This window comes from Terrapene carolina, unplaced genomic scaffold (assembly GCF_002925995.2).
Source record: "Terrapene carolina triunguis isolate 2854851 unplaced genomic scaffold, T_m_triunguis-2.0 Scaffold58, whole genome shotgun sequence".
Taxonomy (NCBI): Eukaryota; Metazoa; Chordata; order Testudines; family Emydidae; genus Terrapene; species Terrapene triunguis.
Genome location: NW_020664409.1, coordinates 90,211,213 through 90,233,696, shown reverse-complemented (window position 1 = coordinate 90,233,696; position 22,484 = coordinate 90,211,213). Strand labels below are relative to the sequence as shown.

The following is a 22,484-nucleotide window of genomic DNA, read 5'->3' as shown; positions in this document are numbered from 1 at the left end:
TGCCCCAAAGATGCTGCAAGCTGCTCTGCTTTGTGGGCGATCTCTTAAACAGGCATCCCCTTGAGGGGAACCCCCCTCCCCAGCAACACTCTCTCTCACTCACCCCGTCCCCAAAGCGTTTCCATTTAATATACTACTGCAACACTGTATCCTCCGGCTGGGGGGTTATGAATGGGTGCAGCGGAAGCACCGCCCACCCCGGACGTGACGCTCAGCCAATGGGGGAGCGGGCTGCGTGGATGGATGAGGTCAGCGCTGTGGTGTCGGGGAATGGAATGTGTAAGTGCAACGTTCAGAACCGGGTAACGTTCGGAGATCGAACTCTGCGATCGGCGACGTTCGAACCGGGGCAGGCAGCCTCCTCCGTGCTTCGGCAGCTCGCACCTCATTGACTAACTGGGGGGCGGGGGCAAGGAGGAGGAGGAGGAGGAAGAAGGAGGAGGATCTTCGCTGCTTCGGCTGGTTCCATCCCGGGGGCCATTCACAGAGATCGCGGAGAGAGGGGTAAACAGCACCAGAGTCTAGGAGCTCCTCTGCAGAAGAGAATAAAGAGAAATGCAGGGATTTGTAAGGTTACGGCGCTCAAGCTGGAAGATGTGATGATGATAGCTGTGTGAACCGGCGCTGGCTGTGAGCTGTTGCTGACTTGCTCTGGAACCGGGGGGCTTGGTTATTGCGGGAGTGTTTTGGATGAGTTGAAGTTGCTGCTGTACCTTGATCGTTTGCAACACTAGAGAGAGAGAGAAAGAGTGGGGGAGGGGAAATACACTCCGCCTTGCAACTGATTGAGGGGTGAAGGGAGCTGGATTTGGTGCTTATTTCATTTGTGTGTGTCTGTGTCTGTGGGTGCATGCAAGAGAATTCCCAGCCCTTTGCTTTCCAAGCCCGGGCTGGGCGTGAATTATTCGCCTTCGCTGTTTCTCTCTCTCTCTCTATTGTGCGAGCCAAAGATGAAAGACAGAAGGGGAGAAAGTTAAAGAAATCGCCCACATGCGCTGCATCAGTCCAAGGCTTTGGGAAAGGAATAAAGAGAAGGTGGTAGAAGAGAGTTTGAAGTCTTTGCAGGCGGGAAGATGGCGGACTGGAGCTGAAAGTGTTGATTGGCAAACTTGGGTGATCCTTGTGTTTATTTACAATCATCTTGACCCAGATAGGACACATGCAGGCCAAAAAACGCTATTTCATCCTGCTCTCAGCTGGCACTTGTCTCGTCCTTTTGTTTTACTTCGGAGGCTTGCAGTTCAGGGCAGCGAGAAACCAAAGCAGGAGAGAGGAGCACAGTAGCAGGAATGGCTTGCACCACACCAGCCCGGATCACTATTGGCCCCGATTCCCGGACGCTTTGCGCCCCTTCATTCCTTGGGATCAATTGGAAAACGAGGATTACAATGTGCACATTTCCCCTAGGCAGAAGAGAGACGCCAATTCCAGCGTCTACAAAGGCAAGAAGTGCCGCATGGAGTCCTGCTTCGATTTCACCCTTTGCAAGAAAAACGGCTTCAAAGTCTACGTGTACCCGCAGCAGAAAGGGGAGAAAATCGCCGAAAGTTACCAAAACATTCTAGCAGCCATCGAGGGATCCAGGTTTTACACTTCCGATCCGAGCCAAGCTTGCCTGTTTGTTCTGAGCTTGGATACCTTAGACAGAGACCAGTTGTCACCCCAGTATGTGCACAACCTGCGATCGAAAGTGCAAAGCCTCCACTTGTGGAACAATGGTAGAAATCATTTAATTTTTAATTTATATTCCGGCACCTGGCCCGATTACACTGAAGACGTAGGGTTTGATATTGGCCAGGCGATGCTGGCTAAAGCTAGCATCAGTACTGAAAACTTCAGACCGAATTTCGATGTTTCTATTCCGCTCTTTTCTAAGGATCATCCTAGGACAGGAGGGGAGAAGGGATTTCTAAGGTTTAACACCATCCCTCCTCTCAGGAAGTACATGTTGGTATTCAAGGGGAAAAGGTACCTGACAGGGATAGGGTCAGACACCAGGAATGCCTTATATCACGTCCACAACGGGGAGGATGTTGTCCTCTTGACCACCTGCAAGCATGGCAAAGACTGGCAAAAGCACAAGGATTCGCGTTGCGATAGAGACAACACCGAATATGAAAAGTAAGTGACCAGTGCCCCTTCTGTGTTTGCCTGCCTAAGGTTAGGCCAGCTTTCTCTGGCCTCTCGTGTTCTAGGCAGCTGTCAGCTATCTGCATTTTTAAATGTGCTACATACTTTCAGGCCACAGGAAAGCCATGATTTTTCTTTTCCTGCCCTTTAAATTCTTTCCAGCTGTTAGTAAGTTACTTAGATATACCGGGGCATAGGGGTGGAAGCACCTCATTGTGGAAAATATTTCCAATGGGATGCAAAGTCCTGTAGGTTCTCCTGGGTTTAGCTAGACCAGGAGCTGACGACCTGTGTGCGCACTCTTTGGCTTTGCAACAAAGATGCTGCTAGAGGCTACTCTGGTATCTGGCTCCACTATTCATTCATCATTTTGTCTCTTCAGGGTAAACGTCCTCTTCCTTCCTAGCCCTGAAGTTAACCACCTAGGACAAAGCTCAAAGAGAGCTGATGACTTGTAGAGTGTGTGTGCAGTGATTGTGTGTGTGTGTGTGTGCGTGCACCCAGTCTTGTCTTTCTCAAAGAGCATTTGTCCAGTGATAGGACTGAGTCTGTGATCTGTAGAGATTGGGGTGTAGTAAGATAGCGCACAATCTTATTTCTCTAGATGATACAAATGGGTAAAGGAGGAAAACCCCACAGATTCTAAGGTCCCGTGGTATTTTTTCCCATGTTGATAACTCTTGCCAGTGGCTAGGGACAATTTCTGTATACTCTGTGTAACACTTTGATTACCTTTCTTCTTTTGGTGCTTTGCATACTGCCACTATGGGCAAGTTTAACCAGGTGGTTTAGGTGGGTACTGTATTACTCTTCTCCCCAAATATCCCTTGCAATTATGTAGCTTATATATGTAGCTGCTGAAAAATCACTTTCAGGAATTACCTCTAGAATGGCAATACTAATTAGTCAATTTGAAATAGTTAATTTAAATGCTGACCACTGCTGTGTGTGCTCCAGAGCAAATATTCCCATGCAAAAACTGCATAGTCTGTTTCCATGTAACAGAACTTTTTAAAAAACAGAGCAACTTTATATGGCTGAGTTAGTACAATCTAGAGCTGCATCAGGAACTGCCAAAGGCTGGAAGAGTTTGCAGTGGATAGTGAAATACAGTCTGGGAGAAAAATAATCCTGGCAGAGGGTAATGAAGAAGTTACAATGATATTCATGCTGACCAAAATTTCCAACTGGCTGCCAATTTCTCTTGCAGCCATTAGCCACAAAGTTTGAAATAAATGAATTAGCTAACGCTGAAACCCAGGAAAGCTCTGTGCTTTCTTTGATATGAACATGATCCACCTACTGCTTATTTTAGAGCCCTGTAAGGAAGTGGTGTGGAGCTTCATAAATACTTCTTGGCTTTTTATTTTGTCCACTTTCTGAGCATAGAAAATTGATCATTTTTTTTTTAGTATGAATAACCTGTAAAAACCTGGTGTAAATCCAGATTGTGTAGCTCAAATCAAAATGTTTACACATTTGACTCATGAACTGGGATTTCCTTTAAATTGTGGATAGTAACTGATGTCTTCTTCATAAAACAGAGAGAGAGAGAAAATGCCTATAGCCTTCAGAGATTTCTGGCATATGCTTGTTTAATCTGAGAGAGTCTACACTTTTCATGTCTGTTAGCCACCTTGCTGAATTCTGCAGAATTCACTATGGTTTAAAGTTTTGTTAGATTCTTAAAACACAAAAAAAATACCAGTCAAAGGTTTGACTATTGGGAACTTGAATTACATTGGAACTTGAGCTTGTATTATTTACAATGTCTGTGCAGGTAAATTTCATTAAGGAGTGTACAACATGCATCTTATAGTACACATTAATATTAATAAAAACACACCTATACTAAGAAGTATAGGGATGCCTGCTAGTCCACTTCAGTGGCAAGTGCAACTCTATCTGGGGTAGAGTGCAGTAACTGTTTAACATTGCACAGCAACGCTACGCAATAGTTTAAGACAGGACGTGGAGATAATCATAGTTATTTAAGATTGCAGGAGGAAATTTAGGTCAGCTGAATCTAGTTGTTGAATTGGAATTGTGGTCAGGATATTGGGGCTAATACCCCTGTGAATTACCATAAATGGTTAAGACCTTTTAACTTTTTATCTTATCTGAAAGACCTGCAAGAGCATATTGCTGTCCCTTAGTACAATGCTGAAGCATTGATTCTGTACTGATTTATGGCAAAGTGTGCCACCTACTGAATACCACTTCCTGTAGCATCCTGAGTTTTGCTTTTCTCCCATTCAAATACTGATCATAGCTGACTCTGTTCAATGTATGAAATCTGACAAGGTCACATCCTGAGGCAATTATGGCTACAGGTAGCCAGTAGTATTTCTTACATGTGAATATATAACATATATATGTAAATGTTGTAACAGGTAGTCCTCTATTAGCTGTAACTGAAACTGCACCTGAGAAAGATAACATTGCACAAGGTTATACCAGTTAAAGAAGAAATTTGTTATAATGATTTTAAAACTAGGCCTACGCTAGATCTAAATTCATATTCACATGACTCTCAGGTCAGACCGAGCTGCTTTTGTTCTGCAATTTTTGGATTGGATTAAGCAACATGTCCTCATGGCTTTAAAATGATGTGCATTCTCCAAGAATTGTGTATTAGAAATGGATTAGCTTGTCCATAAGGAGTTGGCCAAGTCAAATATTTCACTCTCTGTGTCAGCTTCTGTGCCACTTTTTTTTTTTTTTTTTAAATTTGCTGTGGCATTTATACTGCCTTGTTTCTGTGCTTGTGTTCATCACATGATCCCCTTCATATAGTACTGATCCATGCAAGTGCAGAAGTATTGATCCATGCAAGGTGCATCATGAATGATTTGAGCTTGGCTGTAAGAAGAATCTTTGTCAAGCCAGCTAAACTAGATGATTGGACTTAAAATCTTGATGATGTCGTATCAACAGAGTAAGGTTATGATTTACATTTATTTCCAATGTAAAATGTCACTTTGTAAAAAAGGTAATATTGACATTATTTGCAATGAAATTCTGCCTGGAACAAAATGATTAGGGCCCGGTAAAAGCAAGATCTACATCTCTACAGAATACAGCTTCTCTCTTTTCTCCCTCTACCCTTTCCCCAAGAGATGAGAAAAGTCAACTGATGATTTCTCTATTTATGTAAAGTGAAAAGTGCACCTTATTCTATTGAGAAGGGGGACATATTTGGCTCAGTCTTCATAAGTTCTATTAAGAGAGCCATCTGTATGTGAGAGCTAATTAATTTTCATCAAAGTTATGCATCTCGGCAGATAAAGCTGATGCAGACTAAAATGAATTGCATTATCGTGATTAGACTATTGCAAACAGGGTTTTTAAAAATACTTTCTGTATTCTGCCCCTGAATCTCTTCATTAGGGTTGACTTCTATAGTCTATCATTAGAACCACTCTTTTTTTAAAATTCCTTGTCAATATGATTTTTTTAAATTTTATCTTGATACTTTCCACTTTTGGAAATGGTTAGGTGCATACATTGAAAGGAACAGGTGCCGTGTTTATTGAAGGTTAAAGAGAGGCCATTTAAAGGTGGACTAAACACTGTCTTTTGACAAAAGCAAAATTCATGGGTAGGTTAAATTAATGTCAAGTTACTTTTTGGAAGGTAATATTACAGATTACCATTGATGTGGTCAGAAAGGTAATAGAGGACACAAATGCAAGCTGCATGTCTGTCCTAATGTAGCCAGAAGCTTTCAAGACATTTTCTAAAAACTGAAATCTTTCTAAGGTGGAAGATAGGTTGGGTTATAGACATTGCTATCTTTGCCTTTTTGACTCTGGATAGCCCTGACCTCACACCTTTCAGAAAATGGAGAAAGTAACAGTGATGGTAGTCACATGTTTAGGGCCTGATCCAAAGGTGACTGAAGTCAATAGGAGGCTTTTCCTTGACTTCATTGGACTTTGGATCAGGCCCTTCATACTCCACCAATGGTAAAAAGGATTAGATCCTCCTATGTGGAATCAGTGATGGAAACTTCATCAATGGAAAAATCCATAGATTAGCTATGAGAGAGAGACAGAATACATGTAGAACGATCTTGGCTCTTGTAGCCTCTATGAACTGATCAGAGCATAAGCAAAGGGAGACATTATTCAAACCTTCGCCTGCTACACCTGTCAATCAGCCAACGCCCAAATACAGGATACGTTGTGTGGCCACAACCCAAAATAAGGGACACAGAGAAATGCTTCATGCAGGGAACGGAAAGTGATGTGGGATCAGTTCCACCAAATTGGTGTGGAACGTAGACCACTTTGAGCCTGAAATGAGGAACATTTTAGAGGCCCGTAAACACCCAGCTGAGCACTCTCCTTTTCAGTACATGGAATATAGGCTCAGCAGACCAAAATCCAACTAGACATCTGTATATGCACCTATAAATATGTGGCATCTCTCTAGATAGTACCAACCTATTGCATGCTTATGCTAGATGAATGTATCTCTACAAATTTCCATTCATTTTTAGTATACCATATGTAACTTACAGATAGACGTACATTATGCTGAAAGAACCATTGTCCTAAGCATTTTTATGGATACCTATGTGAAGGTTATAATGAAGCATAATAAAGAACAAAAAGGGAAAAAATTAAATGTTTAACTGGTTACTGTCTTTTCTTACCTGCCAAGAATATAGAGTCTGGGGTTCTGGGTGTCCTCTGTTAGAATTAGCAGTACAAACCCCTAAGTCCTTTTCTAAAGTCCTCCCTCGTTAGGCAGTCTCACAAGGGAGACTCCAAACTTTAAAATTGGATCTTGGCAGGCAAATAGAGGAGCTGAGCTTCAAATATGTTATATTAAATTGTCAACATATTTGTCCCCTTTAAGTCTCTGCATAAATTCTTTTACTGATTTGGCATCTTGTAAGTAAGATTTGTTTTTAAAAAAAATTTCAGTTCACCTTTTAAGCTGCTATTTAGGAATGAGTAAGAAACCCTCAAGTTCAGTGTAGATACTTATGAAAGGCTGAATGGTCATACGGGGCCAAATTCTGTTCCTGTTTGAAGCCACTGACCTCAGTAGGACCAGAGTTGGCCTATAGATCTGATACAACCAGTAGGCTTCTTCTCCAAACTGTAGGTTTGGAGAAGTTCAAGAGCCACTGAAGGATCCTGGGCATTTTCTCAGAACATCCCAGCTGCTTGGCTGCTTTCCCCATCAAACTGCTGTCCTATCAACTTCCAGTTACTTGATCGTCATACTGCTGATTTAAAATGCTTTTCCTTAAAATGCAGCAAATAGTTGGGCATTGGCATTTACCAGGTTTCCCACAAAACGGAGACATTTGAAGACGTCGTTTTAATAGGCTCTTCCTTCTGCGTTATTTTTGTGCTGAAAATGGTGTGTATGTATATGTACCTATAGAATGGGTCTCCTCCCAGGACACCAGGGCCTCTTCTGCCAGGTGGGAAAACAAAACTTCTAGGCGGAGTTAGTCCCTGGGATCACAGGTAGGAGCTGGGAGCTGAGGTGACAGTTGCAGCAATGGCACCTTCTGAACTTTCAGCCAGTGGTGATGCTATGAAACTCCTTCCTTATATTTTGGTTCCGGAGGCTTATTTCTCACTGCTGTTCAGTTGTTTGCCTCTACACCTGCTTCACAGTCCACCCCCCCCCCTTCTATCCTTTCCTTCATGCGGTCCTCAATATTGCCTTTCCCTTTCTTGTTCCTATTAACCATTCCCCCTTACACACCCAGCCCATCCCTTACTATAGCTATTTTTTTAAGAACAAGTAAAACAAGAAAACACAAAATTAATGATCTTCACCCTGATTGCTCTGTTTGTATTGTTCTTCCCTCTCCCCTGCCAATACTTAGTGGTCTCATTTATGTTCATAGTGAGCTCCTTGGGGCAGGCTACTGATCCTGACTGGTCCTAGCATACTACTTACTAGTAAGCATTCACAGTTTAATCTTGTATTAGGGGACATAAAATCTCTGGATTCTCTGATTGTTTCTTCAGAGTGAGGGGAGATTTTATACATGCATTCCATTTGTAGCCATTGACAGACGTGGGAGGCCTTTTCTGAAAAAGATTGCATGTGTGAATGGGTGTATACAGGCATGCACATACATATTCCCATCATGCTTCAGGCCTTAAACCAAACTCTTAACTACTTGGGGTTAGGAGGAAACTTTCCCTGTGTGAGGGTTATCACATAGTCATCTGCTGGAAGGTTTCTTGCCCCTTCCTCCAAAGCATCTAGTAGCAACCCCTGTTTGTCACAAGGTAGTGAACTAGGGAGGGACCATCGGTCTGATTAAGTATGGCTGCTCCTGTGTAGGTAAATCATTCTGAACCCCAGTGTGAGGTTACTCCTACATTCCATGCTTAGGATAATTAAGCATCTGTGTCAGATATTTGTAGTTAATGTTTTAAAAACACCATCCCCTTTCCAACCCCCCACACCCCACCATTCAGTTTGTTTTAAAGGAAAACACTTTGCATAGCAAGAGAAGGAAAGACTTATTTACTCAAAGGGTGGGTGTGGAGAGGACTGGCTGTTAATATGGTGATTTCTGGAGCATTATCTGTATTCACTGTCTCTTCTTCTTTCTGTCTACAAAGTTTCTCTCTGAATATCCAAGGAGGTTTGTGGTCATTGATAAACCAACCATTCTGTTAACTAGAGAAATTAATCAATAGGCACCCAAGCAAGTATTTAGAGACTGTTTTAAAAATAAGTTAAATAGCATGCTCTGTACCATTAAGATGACTGATTCCTCTTCCACAGGATTTGGCTATATCTAAATGTGATGATGCAATATGTGTGTGTGTCTGTTGCATATCCTATGCACAGAAGAATGCATGAGTATAACTTTAGGTTATATTTAAGGTTCCACAGCTTTCCACATTAGCAAATACTTTAGGATATTTTTATTTTAAAACAAAACCCTGTTATAGATCACACTGTATTCTGAAGTCTGTTTCTCCTCACCCCTTCATCTCGATAGGCTGGGACGAAAACACTTATTTAATGTTTGTCTTTGTTTTTTATTGTTGTGTAATGGGTTTTTAAAAATAAAATGAATATTAAAGTTTTTTTATGGGGCTGTAGATGTATACAAAACTTATAAAGCATATATGGTAACAGTCCCTTCCCTGAAAGCCTTATAATCTAACTTAGATGACATATTATATGGACAATAGTTTAGGTGTCAATATCCTAGAAGAGGAGATCCATATATTGAAAAGTCATGAAAGAAACTGGCTTTAAGGAAGGGTTTGAAGGAGAGAGCAGTATGTTTCATACAAAAAAGGGAGCAATATTTTCAAGTATATGACCCCGATTCAGGAAAGAACGTGTCTCACTGCGTTTCTCGATAGGAGCCTATATACGTGTTCTTAGTAAGCAGACTCTTTTTGATTGAGATCTGAATTTTGGTTAGTGTGGCTTTGCTGAACTACAAAACATATTATTAAAAGCAACCAAAGAAGCCTAGGATGCTACAATAACAGCAGGAAGGTGGCACTTCTTTCTTCTTTGTCCATTTTAAATGTAGTGCATTCGCCACTTATCTCTCCCAACATATCTTGTTTGGATACTTTTAAATATTAACATTGGCTGTCCGGTTTTGATCAAAGTTTCTTTTGCTCTGGTGTTGTAATGAGATACCTCTTTGTTTAACTTCCTAATCATGTCCTTTCCAAAGAGTCATGGTAGGGATCTAGTGTGGCTTTTTGAGCTGTGTTAACTTGTACAGTGGAGGCTTTAATGTTGGATTCATCATTCATAATGTTGGATTTCATATTAAAGTACATTAGATTTTTTTTCCAGTTTCCCTCCATACTGCACTGCATTGGTACTGTTGTCACATGGTATCTCATGAGTTTCCAACCTATTCCTTCCATATCACTGTGGTCCAAAGGATAAGAGGCAGCAGACCTGATTTGGGATTCTGTTCCCAGCTTTGTCATTCACCTGCTGTGTGACCTTGAATGAGTTATTTCGCCACACTGTGACTTAGTTTGCACGTCTTCAAAATAGTGGAGAATGCCACTTGCTTTCCTTTTTAAAACACTTTGAGATCTGTAAAGTGCTACCTAAGGATCGAGTCTTAATTATTGTCAGCTGTGTCAAGTTATATTTCATGAGGCAAGGATAGATAATTGATGTTTTATTCAGCTTCTAGTAACTGATGTTCTCCAAACTAAGATTCCCTTGCTTGCTTCATCTGTGACAGAGTTGTCTTGGGTCACGGTGTTGGAAGGGATGACTTTGTTGCCTTTAAGTATATACAATTTTTAATTCACCCCACATAACTCAAACTGTACCAGATGTTGTCACATTTACAGCTGCTATAGGTGTCTCCATAACTGGTAAATGTTCCATGTGACCTTGCAATGCCGTTAATAAATTCACTAAAGCTGTTCTTATTTAAGTTGACTTTTTTTCCCCATGACAATTTCTAGTCCAGGAACACATGAAAGCTAAAAACCGGTTCCTAAGTGAATTTCCTGTTTGTTCACTTTTTTCTCTAATATACTCTTTGTGTGTCTGAATGAAACAGAATTAGGGCTAATTTAGTTGATTGGCTGAAAAACAAAAGTATTCAGTGCTAAGAATGGGAAATGAGAAGGCCTCTTTGTAATGTTATTTCTTTGCATAATTGTAATAGATTGTAATTATATACTTGAGGTTTTTTGAAAACATTGGATTTGCTGTAAACATAGTCACATGAGATGTGTTATTGATGAAAGTGAACAATTTAAGCCCAGTCTTAGTTCTGGGGATATGTGCATCAGCACCTATAATAACATTTATTATTTATTATAATAACATTTCCTTCTCCAGCAGCATGACATGTTACATTAAACCGAATCTTCAGTTCCTTAGGGGATCCCAGGTTTGTTATTAATCAGTTATTTGGGGCTGTAAAAAAAGTACATGATACTCTACAAATGTAGAATAAGATGCCACCCAAAGCTTACAATCTAAGACAGCAGTCCAGAACAAAGAGGGAAAGGTTCCCGGAAGGAGGGAGAAGATGGAATGTCTTGTGTTAATAGGAGAAAGAAGGAGGAAAGCTTGAGTGAAAGTGTGCGGCTGGGAGGGGTTGGTGAAGGGAGGACTGGGAGGAAAGTAGGGCGTGAGCAGAGCTCGGGAGAGCAGAAATGAGTTACAGGTTAGGCTGAGATTGTGTTGAGCCTTGAAGGATCCTAGGAGGATCTTAGATTTGTTATGGGCTGGCTGGGAAACCAGTGGAGGGGTTTGAAGGGGAGGTATTGTTGCTTTCCTCAATAAGTTTGGATGCTGCCTTGTTAATGGGAATCGCATGCACCGGTGAAACAAACCTCTCCCCTACAGATTTGTGTGTGTAGGTGTTTGAGCTGCACCTCCTGCAGGATACAGCTCATGTTCTGTGTAAATGAAAAAGGGGGGCGACTGTGTGTGAACGGACTCGGTTATCTGTAGGTGTAGCTGAGTCCTCACTTAGTGGCTATCTTGCAGTGTGTGGTGGAGATTGCAAAGGTGGAAGTGGTGTTAGGGTCTCAGCAATCTGTCCTCCTTCCCCAGTGCCAGGCCCGCTGTCCTCTCCATTGCTGAGAGGCGGGGGGTTCTCGCTCCTGGAGTGCTCTTCATTTTCTGTCTTAGCTCCTGGGTGGAGGAAGTGCTTGTGCTCCTACCCTCCTACCAATTTGGGATAGCTCCCTTTCCTCAGCCCTTCAAAGGAAGGGTTACCGGTGATGCTTTGTCTTCCTATGCAGCTCCTCCATAAACACCTCCACCCCTTGCAGCAGATGGAAGTGGGTCTGAATGGGTGCCTTCATCTGCTCTGGCCACCAGATTAACTTGCTCCATTCCCCCTCGGCATTGGAGTGAGCAGGTTGCAGGTAAACCTGCCTTTGGTCTGGCAGAGTGAGCAGAGCACAAACTGGCACAGAACATACTCCTACCATTGTATATGGGCTTCCTAAGGGAGCAAGTACTGGTACCAGTGCTCTGTGCTTTAGTTTGCTTGGCCCATTTTTAGTCCTTGGGGCATCAGTTTATGTGTCTCTCACACATTCATGTAGCTACATAACCAGTTTAGTGAGAGGCATTGATTCTTTTCAGAGGAGTTTCAACTCTTCTAATTTTTGCACCTGCAAATAATTACAGGCACATTTTATAGCAGTACCTGATTTACAGGTGCAATTGGGTAGTTTAATGTTGAACTGCTATGAAGTGTGCTATCAAAATTGCATCCACTATTGTCTGCAGGTGCGGAATCAGAGGCTGCTTCTGGAAATCAAGCCGGTGATCTGGAGATGAAGGGAAGGACAATTCTTGGCTTATAGTGTCTGGGTTTATATTTCTAAAGGCTTGGTTTGGGTTTCTCTGCACATACACTCAATGAGCTATTTCAGGAAGATAAACATATAAATGTTTTATCTCCTTGATTTGCCATTGACCATTGTGCTGGGTGCTAGCAGATGGAATTTTTTAAATTAAATATAATTTATCTAATCCAAACAGGAAATATAATACTAGGGTTTATTTTGTGTAATATGATTTCCTTTTGAAGTACTCCTGAAAAGTAACTTTTTTCCCTTTGAGAGCTGTTAAAAACAAAATCAAACCCCAAGCCACATTTTAGTAAAAACAAGGAATCTCAGACAAGAAAACTGCATCTGATATGTAAGAATTGCAGTAAAGCTGAAAATTAATAATCAGTGAGTTGGTTATGCAAGACACTGAACTCATTATGAGTTTGAGGAAATCTGTATATAACTTATTAAACAACAAATTGTTCTAGCCTAAGCAATAGAAATGTTTAAGTCCTCTGATTAGAAGTTTAAAAAGTGCTTAATCTGCAGTTTTTGGCCCCAGTCCTACTAAGGCATTCAGTGGATAAAGTTCTGCACATGCATATGTCTTTTTCAAGATCTGAGCCTAAAATTAAGTGCAGGTTAAGTACTTTAATATCTGATCAGATGGATTTAAGCATTTCAGCTGGCAGTGATTTTATTCTTTAGGAGGAATCTTTATGTAAAAACTTCAGGTAAGTACAGGTATACCTAAAATAACTAAAAACAAAAATAAAATCTTTTCCCACTCCTTTTATTTTAACATCTGAAAGGTAAGCATACTACTTTAATTATAATGGAATAAAATATCAAGTGAGTGATCACATCAGGCATGGACACTTACCAAATCACAGTGAGATAACTGTGAATAACTCTCTAGTTTCAACAATTTGCATGGCCATTAACAATTGATGGATTTCCCTTAGAACCACATTATCTATGGCAGCAGGACCTAGTCCTGTGTACCATTTCTGCATATTAAGTACCAGAGAAATTCCCAAAAGTAGTGGTAATAAAATTATAACAGCAAGGTGAGTGTTATAGATAGGAATTTTAAGCCAACTTTTTAGAAGGCAGGGAACTATTTCAAGCAATCAAATACCTTATTTCTGTCCCCTGCTCTTCCTTTAAATACAATATTGTAGTTCTGTATCTCTTAATGCAAGCCCATTGTTAACTTACTGCCTGCCTTGCTCTTAGACTCAAATATTGGTTTGGAAATACAGAGGAGTTTATAAAAGGTGCTTTTAAAATATATTTTTATTTTATTGTATTTTATTTTTGGACCTGACACAAATCTCAAGTAGGTTTTATATATGTTCAGCATATGATAATTCATGTATGCATGACTAAATTGGGCAGTCATTGATTGCTAGACATAAAGCAAAGATGTGTGTGTCATAGATGTTTTCTTTCTGGGGAACATGCAACCATTTTAATAAATACCCTTGTAGTCCCTGCTTCGCCCCTCCTCCCCCCCGCTTGGTAATTTCTTCTGCTTCCTCCGGAATATCAAAATTCTCCAAATCCTCCTGTCAGTCAGGGTGACTTGTTCAGCCATGAACCTCTCAACTATGTTTGTCCGGCTGCTGTTGTGGCAAGAATAAAGTGATTAAATGAGGTGGTGGGGTGGGAAGGGAGAATAATCAAAGCACGAGAGTTGTTAGGGCTCTGTGAAGTTACATGGATGACACTTCAAAGATCATGGGTACAAGCCTCCCAGGCACATTTTCCTGTAGACTATTCCCTGCCCTAAATAAATACAAAAATACCATAGTAACTGGATAATTTGCACACACAAACAATGTGATCAGTTTTCTACCACTCTCCCCCTAATATTAATGGCATAGTTTAGTAAGGTCTACTTTTCATTATTATTATTATGTATTATTATTTATTTACAAAATATACTTCTGTAGATGCTCTGGTATGTTGCAAAGTTATATACATAATTAAAGCTAAGCTACAATTGTTAACGCAAGTGACAAAGTACACTCTGGTGCTTTATCCGTGCTTTCCTGTTGGTTTGTTCACTTGATCATACGCACGTTGTTCACATATTACATGAGAAAAACACAATCATAAACCCGATCTGCAGCACTAAATCTCCTCCTTCACCCACATATGTGCAGAAGGATAGATAGTAAAGGTGAATAGGATGGTCCTATATGAACCAATATAAATAGGAAGGATTTGAGAGCTGTGCTAAGAGCTGCAGAAGACATTCTCAGGGAGAGACTTCCAAGAGCAAAGTCTTACCTCTGAGAGGGTCCTGCCTTGGGCACAAACCAGACAGAATCTTGAGAAGCTAAGTAAAGAACCCAGCTGGTAGTGGTTTTGTTGGCGAGACGTATGATTAAAGATCCTGCTTCAGTACCTTGCACCTCGGTTAAAGACTTCATATACTATAATAATAATAATAGTGCCTTGAAATATGTCTGTTGGTTTACGAGTAGCCATTTCAGTTATGGAAGGCTGGGCTCACTGCTCCCATGCATCTTGGTATGGAGGAGATTCTGCAAGTGCTGCAGCTTTCAGATCAACTTCAATGAACAATGACCACCTAGATTAAAGGAAGGGAAGGTGAAGTCCATGTCTGAGAAGAAAGGACCAACTTTCCTAATAACAAGGAGATGGTGAGAGCCTTTCTAGATCCAGGCTGGAACCTGCCAGAAGGGAGAGAATTCCAGAGCTATCCTTGAACTTCGCATGTTTCCCATGAAGTGGAAGTAACATGATGTTTCCCACCTTTCGCCCTGATCCTTTTATTTGTATACTATTTCCTCCCACACCTTGCTTCTCTGTTGTCTGTCATCTCTATTGAGATTGTAAGCACCTTGTCAGTAGGGACCACCAATTCTTATTATGTGGTTTTACAGTGGTGCTCCAGTCTTGACTGATGTCTCGAGATACTAGAGGGATAAAAATAAGACATGAAGTGACTAATGCAGATAACTCTCTTTTGGTTAATGCAAAAGAACATTGTTGAACTTCAGTGAGTGTAGACTTTTTTATTTTTTATTGTTTCCAGTTTTAGTGGATTGTGATTATTCCTTGTATCTAATGTATTTATTTAATTTAGCCACAATGTTTGTAACTTGGGCTATAATGAAATGATTCCAAGTGAGTTCTGCTGTGTCATGTCTGTCTGTAAAATTAGGGGGCTAGAAATGTTAAGACATTTGCTACTGGGACTTTAATCCTGAATTGTCCTGTTGGTGTGATTCTATATTATTATTTTATTTAGTTTAACTTAGTTTACTATGAGGGTAACTGTGTTTCACAATCGATACACTGATCAGTATAATGGCATTTTGTGGTCTCGTTATAGGCAAGGACTATAATGAATTAACTGACTGGATTACCGAAGTATACAGAATCTATCATGTATTTGTAAACAAATTTCATTAGGAAATAGATAAGGTTGAAAAGCAAGTATCAGTGGATTTTCTCTAAAATACAGATAACGTATTACAAATTCTGTACAATAATTCTTCTACTTTAAAAAGTAAAGTATGAAAGGCTCTAAAAATGAAAAACTAAAGGATGTAGCTACTTCACTCTTCATTTACTGTTGCACCATAACTGAAAGTGTGTGTGTGTGTGTGTGTAATATATAATTTTAAACACCCAAACTTTCCAGAAAAACTCTACTCTGGGATGAGATGCTGTACGCAAAATTTCAGGAAGATCAGCTTCTCTTTGGGGAAGGTAACATTAAACAAATACTAGATATGATGTTGAAAACTGGATTTACAATGTGGAGTTAACATTAGCCTGACCTAAGGAGTCACTCTTGGGTCTGCCAGAATCACATCTGAATGCGATTAAAATTAAAAAGGAAACCAGTATCGTAAATGGGAAATAGTTTTCCCCTGGTGCCTCCAGGCAACTCATCATTTATATCGGACTGCTGAAAAGTCAGATTTAATTTATTTTCTGGAGAAAATGTGTCAAATTTTTGCTTTTGTTATATTGGATTTGTTTGCCTCAATCTGAAAAGAGCAATGGTATTCTTCAAATTACAGATATATAGAGCCCTGAATCAATACAAAAATGTGTCCACAGCCGATCCGCAAAAATGGTCTGCGGAGATCTGTGGATTTGCGGGGCTCTACAGATACATGGCCCCCCTTTCAAATCAGGGGCCTCATCCTGCATGCCTTACTCATGTGAGCAGGGATTACTCAGGTGAGTAATCCCACTGATTCCAGTGAATAAATGGTTGAAGAATTAGACCCCTGCTTTGAAAGGTATCAGCACGTTAACTGTTTTTTCAGAAGACAGTGTGATTCACTCCAGGCTAGCCAGAAATCACTTTGCACATCCTTTGCCTTTTCTCTAAGGTGGCAGCAGCGTATCCTATTTGTTCCATTTCAGCAGGTCGCCTAATGTGGCTTAAGAGAGTCAGCTCTCACTTATTACGGGTGTGTTTCTGCGTGGGCCTTGGCGTGTCATTTTAACACAGGTGGTGTCAAATTCCCATTGATTTTTTTTCCCCACCAGCTTTTTGATTTCTGCGAAGACTGGCATTAATCTTTCACAAAAATGAAATCTATAAATGACCTTGCGCAAGAGCACCAGCTCTGCGAATTCCAGCTCCTAAGTAATAGGCTTGTGAATGTTCCCCCTTGCAGTGCAGGCACCAAGGGAGAGGGGATTCAGCAGTTACAGTTGGATATATTTGCTTCCTACCTGCTGGTTTCAAACAGTATTAATTTTTATGCCTTCATTGTGCATTGAGTTTAATTAAAAGCAGCGCTGCTCATAACAGTGCTGGTAGAGATTTTTTCCCCCACTCCCCCTAAAATGAATAAAACAAATAGGCATCTGGTATTTGTTTTGTATAACACAATGCTCATAAAATGAAGAGTAATAAAACATAATTATCTGTAAAGGCTTGGTTTATAAGCCTAAGAATGAGCTCGTTTCCACTTGGTTTTAATTCTACCCACAGGATAAAGGATCCCTTTGTACTTTTTCCTTTTTTTTTAACCCTTCTCCCAGTTAGTGAAGAGTCAGTGATTAGAACATTTGAACCCATTCCTTACATATAACGATAGGTGGGTGCTCTTTATTTGTCTAAAATGGACCCTTTAAATTAGGGATGTAAATAACATGTAAAAACAATAACCGTGTAACCAATTGAAATTCTATTGGTTATGTGGTTAAACGTTTAACTGGGGAACTATGGGTGCGGGGGGTACTGCAGCACCCCCACATTCTAGGCGGTGCTCCTCCCTGCCAGCCCCACACCCAGGACTCCTGGCTGCTGGCCCATCCTCGGGGCTCTGCGTGGTCCATCCCCGGGCGCGGGGCCAGGAGTGGGGATCTCTGGGCCTGGGGCCAGGAGTGGGGATCCCCGGGCGGAGTTTAATTGATAACAGAAACCGATAAGCATCAAGCTTCTTGGTTAACCCATTAACAGGTTAAACTTTTACATCCCTAATTTTAATGGGGCAGCCATAAGGGTGAGAGCAGGAGAAATAGTTAGTACCGTCCTTTAACATTTCCCTCCAAATTTTTTTTGTTTAAAGGATATAGTATAGAAAGGGAGGGAATCCTTAGTTTAAAAGTATAAGGAACAAAGGCCAAAATTTTCAGGATTGGATCCCTGAAGTTAGGCACTTCAGTAAAAGGGGTCTGATTATTTTTTCCAGAGTACATGGGTGCCTGTAGTTCCCGCTAACTTCAGTGTAAATCCAGCACAGAGTCTGGATGTGGGTTTGGCACCACAGATTTGGTCCCTACTCTTGATGGAATTTTCTCAGCTGATGAATTCGTTTGATTTTGGTTCTCACTGGAGCATTGTGGGCCTGATCCAAAGCCCATTCAAGTCAATTGGAGACTTATCATTGACTTCAAGAGACTTTCAATCAGGTTACATTGTGCTGCCCCTTAGATTTTATTTTTAAAGCAGACAAATTGATGGTTTGCTTTGCATTGCTGCAACCCTGCAAAATCCATTTATCAGTATCAAAAAGTAGCTGTGCCGTGGGGTTTTGCTAACAGTTTCTGCAGCAGTGTCTATGCCTGTAGGGGCTACATCTCTTGAGCATGTCTGCATTGCTTCCATCCAGCACCCTGTGCCAAGTGAAGATCACATCCTCCCATGGTGGTGCGTCCGCTACTGCAAGATTAAAGAAGAAGCTAGAGTTGGTAGCAATCACATGGCGTACTATTTCACTAGTGACAGTTTTATGTGCTTCCAGGATGCTGCAGATCCTTGTATGTGCTATCGACCCAATCCTTTGCATTAAAGTCCAGTTTTTTACTAGGAAGAGGTGGCACAAGAGCACTTAAGCCAGCTAGATATTAAAGTTCGGTATCCCAACAGTTCACAAGAATTACAATGGCAAAATATCAGAAAATTCCTTGCAAGGAATCCGTGTTGATGAAAAATTTGCACTACATGTCTGTTTTTATTAATCACTAATTTGAATAATAATAATGTTGTTGAACTTGTTCACAAGAACTATAGGGTCAATCCTGTGGCGTGCTGGGCACCTTCAACTCAGTGACACTTTGCACCTCACAGATTCAGGCCCTATTCTTGTTTGCACAATTAATTAAACTGATACAAAAGTCTCAGTTCCTTTTTTGCCCCTTGCAGGAATTGTAACCTTCTCAAAGGCAGATCTGCCTTAGGTGCTGCTTCCTGTCTGCCAGGCAAGCCTTATAATTTTGAATATTGATTAACAGCGGCTTTTGTTGTTCTTCCAGGCTTGGAAACAATGGGGTTGAGGGCATGTAATAAATTGCTAAATGATACCCTGGCAGAGAGAATTCCCCCCTCGAAATCACTCTCCTAATGCAAGCCCCTTTGCAGAGAGGAAAATGCAGTAGAACTTAGCCACAGACAAAACAACAAGGTGTCCGCTGCTGAGGCCAGACTGCACTTCCAGGACAAGGCATTCTTGCCTAGGTTGAAGGCAGTTCCTGTTCACATTTATGGTCTAATCGGCTGCTGCTATGTCTCGAATGGTTTACTTGAAAGAATATTCCTCCTCTCATGTCCTCCCCCAGCTCCCTGGAAGATATTAGTGTAATGTGCAGGCTGCCAGCTATAGTTCCTGACAGAATTGTTGTGGCTCTTCTGTGCCTTTAGTCAGCTGATAATCATCATTAGCAGATAGTGTGATGGAAGGTACCTTGCCTTGTTATGTGAGCTGTTTCAGTTCCCATGGCCAGGAGCCTTTGATCTGTTGAGACAGAAACCCTCCCCATCCCCCGCAAAAAATGGGGTTGAGTGCCAGACTGTGTGCTGGTTTGTAAATGTGTCTTCTTGCAGCATAGTCTCATGTCACACATAAACTAAATATGCTGTATATTTCAGAGATTATGGAACCCAGCAGCTCTCATTTAAAAGTCAAATTATCCAAGTTTTAAAGATGAATTCTCTTCTCATGCAGTTTATTGTTCCTTTGTTTTTCATGAAGGATCCCAAGTGAGCCTCTCCATGTCCCTTGTCTCAGTGGTTCCACTTTCCCCATTTGTAAATCAGGGATGGTATCTACCTGGAAGGCTTACTTAATTCATGTCTGTAAAACATTTTGTCATCCTTGTTGCAGTGTAAATGCAAAGCAGCATTATATTTAAAACTCAAGCTGGCTTCTGATTTTGCACAAGAAAGCTTTTAACCTTGTGTCACTGGAGTGAAAGGGATTTACTTTGCTAGTGTAAATGTGAAAAGATATAGCCATTAGCTGAATTTATGCCATCAGTATGACACCAGTTCTTTTTAATTTATTTTAAGGGGTTCTTTTTATTATCTGAAAGGTGGTACACCTCTACCCCGATATAAGACTGTCGTCGGGAGCCAAAAAATCTTACCACGTTATAGGTGAAACCGCATTATATCGAACTTGCTTTGATCCGCCGGAGTGTGCAGTCCCGCCCCCCCGGAGCGCTGCTTTACCGCATTATATCCGAATTTGTGTTATATCAGGTCGCATTATATCGGGGTAGAGGTGTAAAACAGAGTGCATTTTCCCTTTTTTGAAACTTGACATAAAGTGAAATAATATTATTTTTAAGGCACCATCACCAAAATACTTGGGTACCCTTTTTGTAAATGACTCTTTGCACTCAAACACTTTCTCCTTTGTGGATCTGACCCTGTGATGTTCTGAGTTTGAGATTTATGGCCAATTTGCCTGGATTTTCTGTGTCAATGTTTACCTGGATGGAAACTTAAAGGAAAACTCTCTGATGGTGCTGCTGTTTAGGGGTTGGAAAACAGGTGTGAATTAAAAAATAAGGGCTGGCCTGACCCTTAGCCTTGCATACCAACTCCTTTGAGAGATTCAGAACAGTTTGAACAGTATAATACAGTGGATTGCTCTACTCTAATACACCCATACCCTCTGCTTCTCTACTTTGAGGTTATTCAATATTGAATTATTTAAATTTAGCTCAGGCACCTAGGTGAAGTCTTGACTCCACTGAAATCAATGGCAAAACTTCCATAGACTTCAAAAGGGTTCAGATTTCTTTGCTAGGATAATCTCGTTCTGGACTCAGTGAGGGGATAAGGTGCTGGAAAATGGTATGGAAGTTGAAACGACAATAGATGTGGTTCTTCATACAGAGTTGGGGAAGATGAAGTGTTTGTGACTCCACCACTACATCTAGAAAAGAGAAGGCAAGGCCCAACTGTGTGTGTGTGTGAGAGAGAGAGAGAGAGAGAGAGAGAGAGAGAGAGAGACAGGGGTGAGGAGGGGGACAGGGCTACTCTTTGCCAGGAACCGCTGGGGAAAATGATGGAGAAGGGGAGGTCCAAAAGGTTGCATGATTTAAGGACCTTGTCTGTGCTGAGGAAACTCTAAAAACTTCTCCCCGGTGCTGATACTGGTTCAGCTCTGCCAGCATTAGCAACATTGAGAGTCTTGGGATAGATGGGCTGCTGGCTGTTGTCTGTGTTTTTTAATGCTTTCCTGTGTAACCCTGTTAATTGACAGTGTCAAACTCCTGTGGTGGTTGGCTGTGCATCTACGTTAGAGCTAACACTGGTGGAGTTACATCAGGGCTACAAAAATGTGGAACTATTTTAGTCAGTCCAGTGTGACCAGTGTGTTTGCCTCCATGGTATAAAGTCAAGCTGTCCACATTCAGTGTAACTGGGACGTTCGTAGGTCTGTTTTAGCAAATCTTGGCATCTCTTAATTTAATCTTTTTTATTTTAAGTTCTATTTATTTGTATAAAGTTTGGGCCTGACCCTGCTCCCATAGAAGACGATGGGGAGGTTTTGCTACTGATTTAAGTGGGAGAGGATTGACCCTTTTATCAATACTGGAGTTTTCATTTAACTACACTGATCATCACATGACTGCAAATTTCCTGCTGACTCTGATTACTCTGCCTCAAGTGCCTTGGGCTTGTAATCTACATGGAGCATGACTGATTTTTGTTACACACAATATTGAAGTCCTGCATTTTCTTTAATTAGCCTATCACTTTCTTACTAAAAGAAACCCAAGGCACTTAGATATCTATCTATCATACTTCTTTGTAATGCGTTACCATAGTATCTGAGTGCCTCATAATCTTTAATGCATTTATCTTCACAATGCCCCGGGAGGTAAGGCAAGTGCTATTATCTCCATTTTACAGATGGGAAACTGAGGCACAGAGAGACTTGAAGCTTGCCTTTACTGTAGTCAGTTATCTATGCTCAAATTAACGCCTCTTGAGAGAGCCTCGCTGGAGTGAGAGCAGTTGCACTGAAAACCAGCATGCTGCTGCACTGAGTGATTGTATTAGCAGCGTGGAGTAGCCGAGTTCCCGCTGCATTACTAGCTCAAGCATCAGCAGCAATTGAACTTCAAACCACGCCCCCTGACGGGCCGGCTTGCTACAGTTTAAAGCATCATTTAACTTGAGCTAGAGATTTTTGTGCGTGGATGGGAGTTAGGTTTAGGAGCAAAACTCAAGTTATGCTGCGAGCTAACACCTTCGTGGAAACAACCCCTGAGTGAGTTATTAAGGTCATGCAGGAAGTCTGCGGCCAAGTAGAGAACAAA

General features: G+C 41.1%; 1 protein-coding gene across 1 annotated transcript in view; it reads left to right on the top strand.

Moving 5' to 3' along the window:
- The first annotated feature begins 283 nt into the window (after positions 1-283).
- The window catches only part of EXT1 (exostosin glycosyltransferase 1), a 244,711-nt gene continuing 222,510 nt past the window's right edge, over positions 284-22,484 (top strand). The window contains exon 1 of the mRNA XM_024208589.3: positions 284-2,121. Within this exon, the coding sequence (XP_024064357.1) occupies positions 1,160-2,121 (962 nt within the window). The 5' untranslated portion in view covers positions 284-1,159. The remainder of the gene's footprint in view (positions 2,122-22,484) is intronic.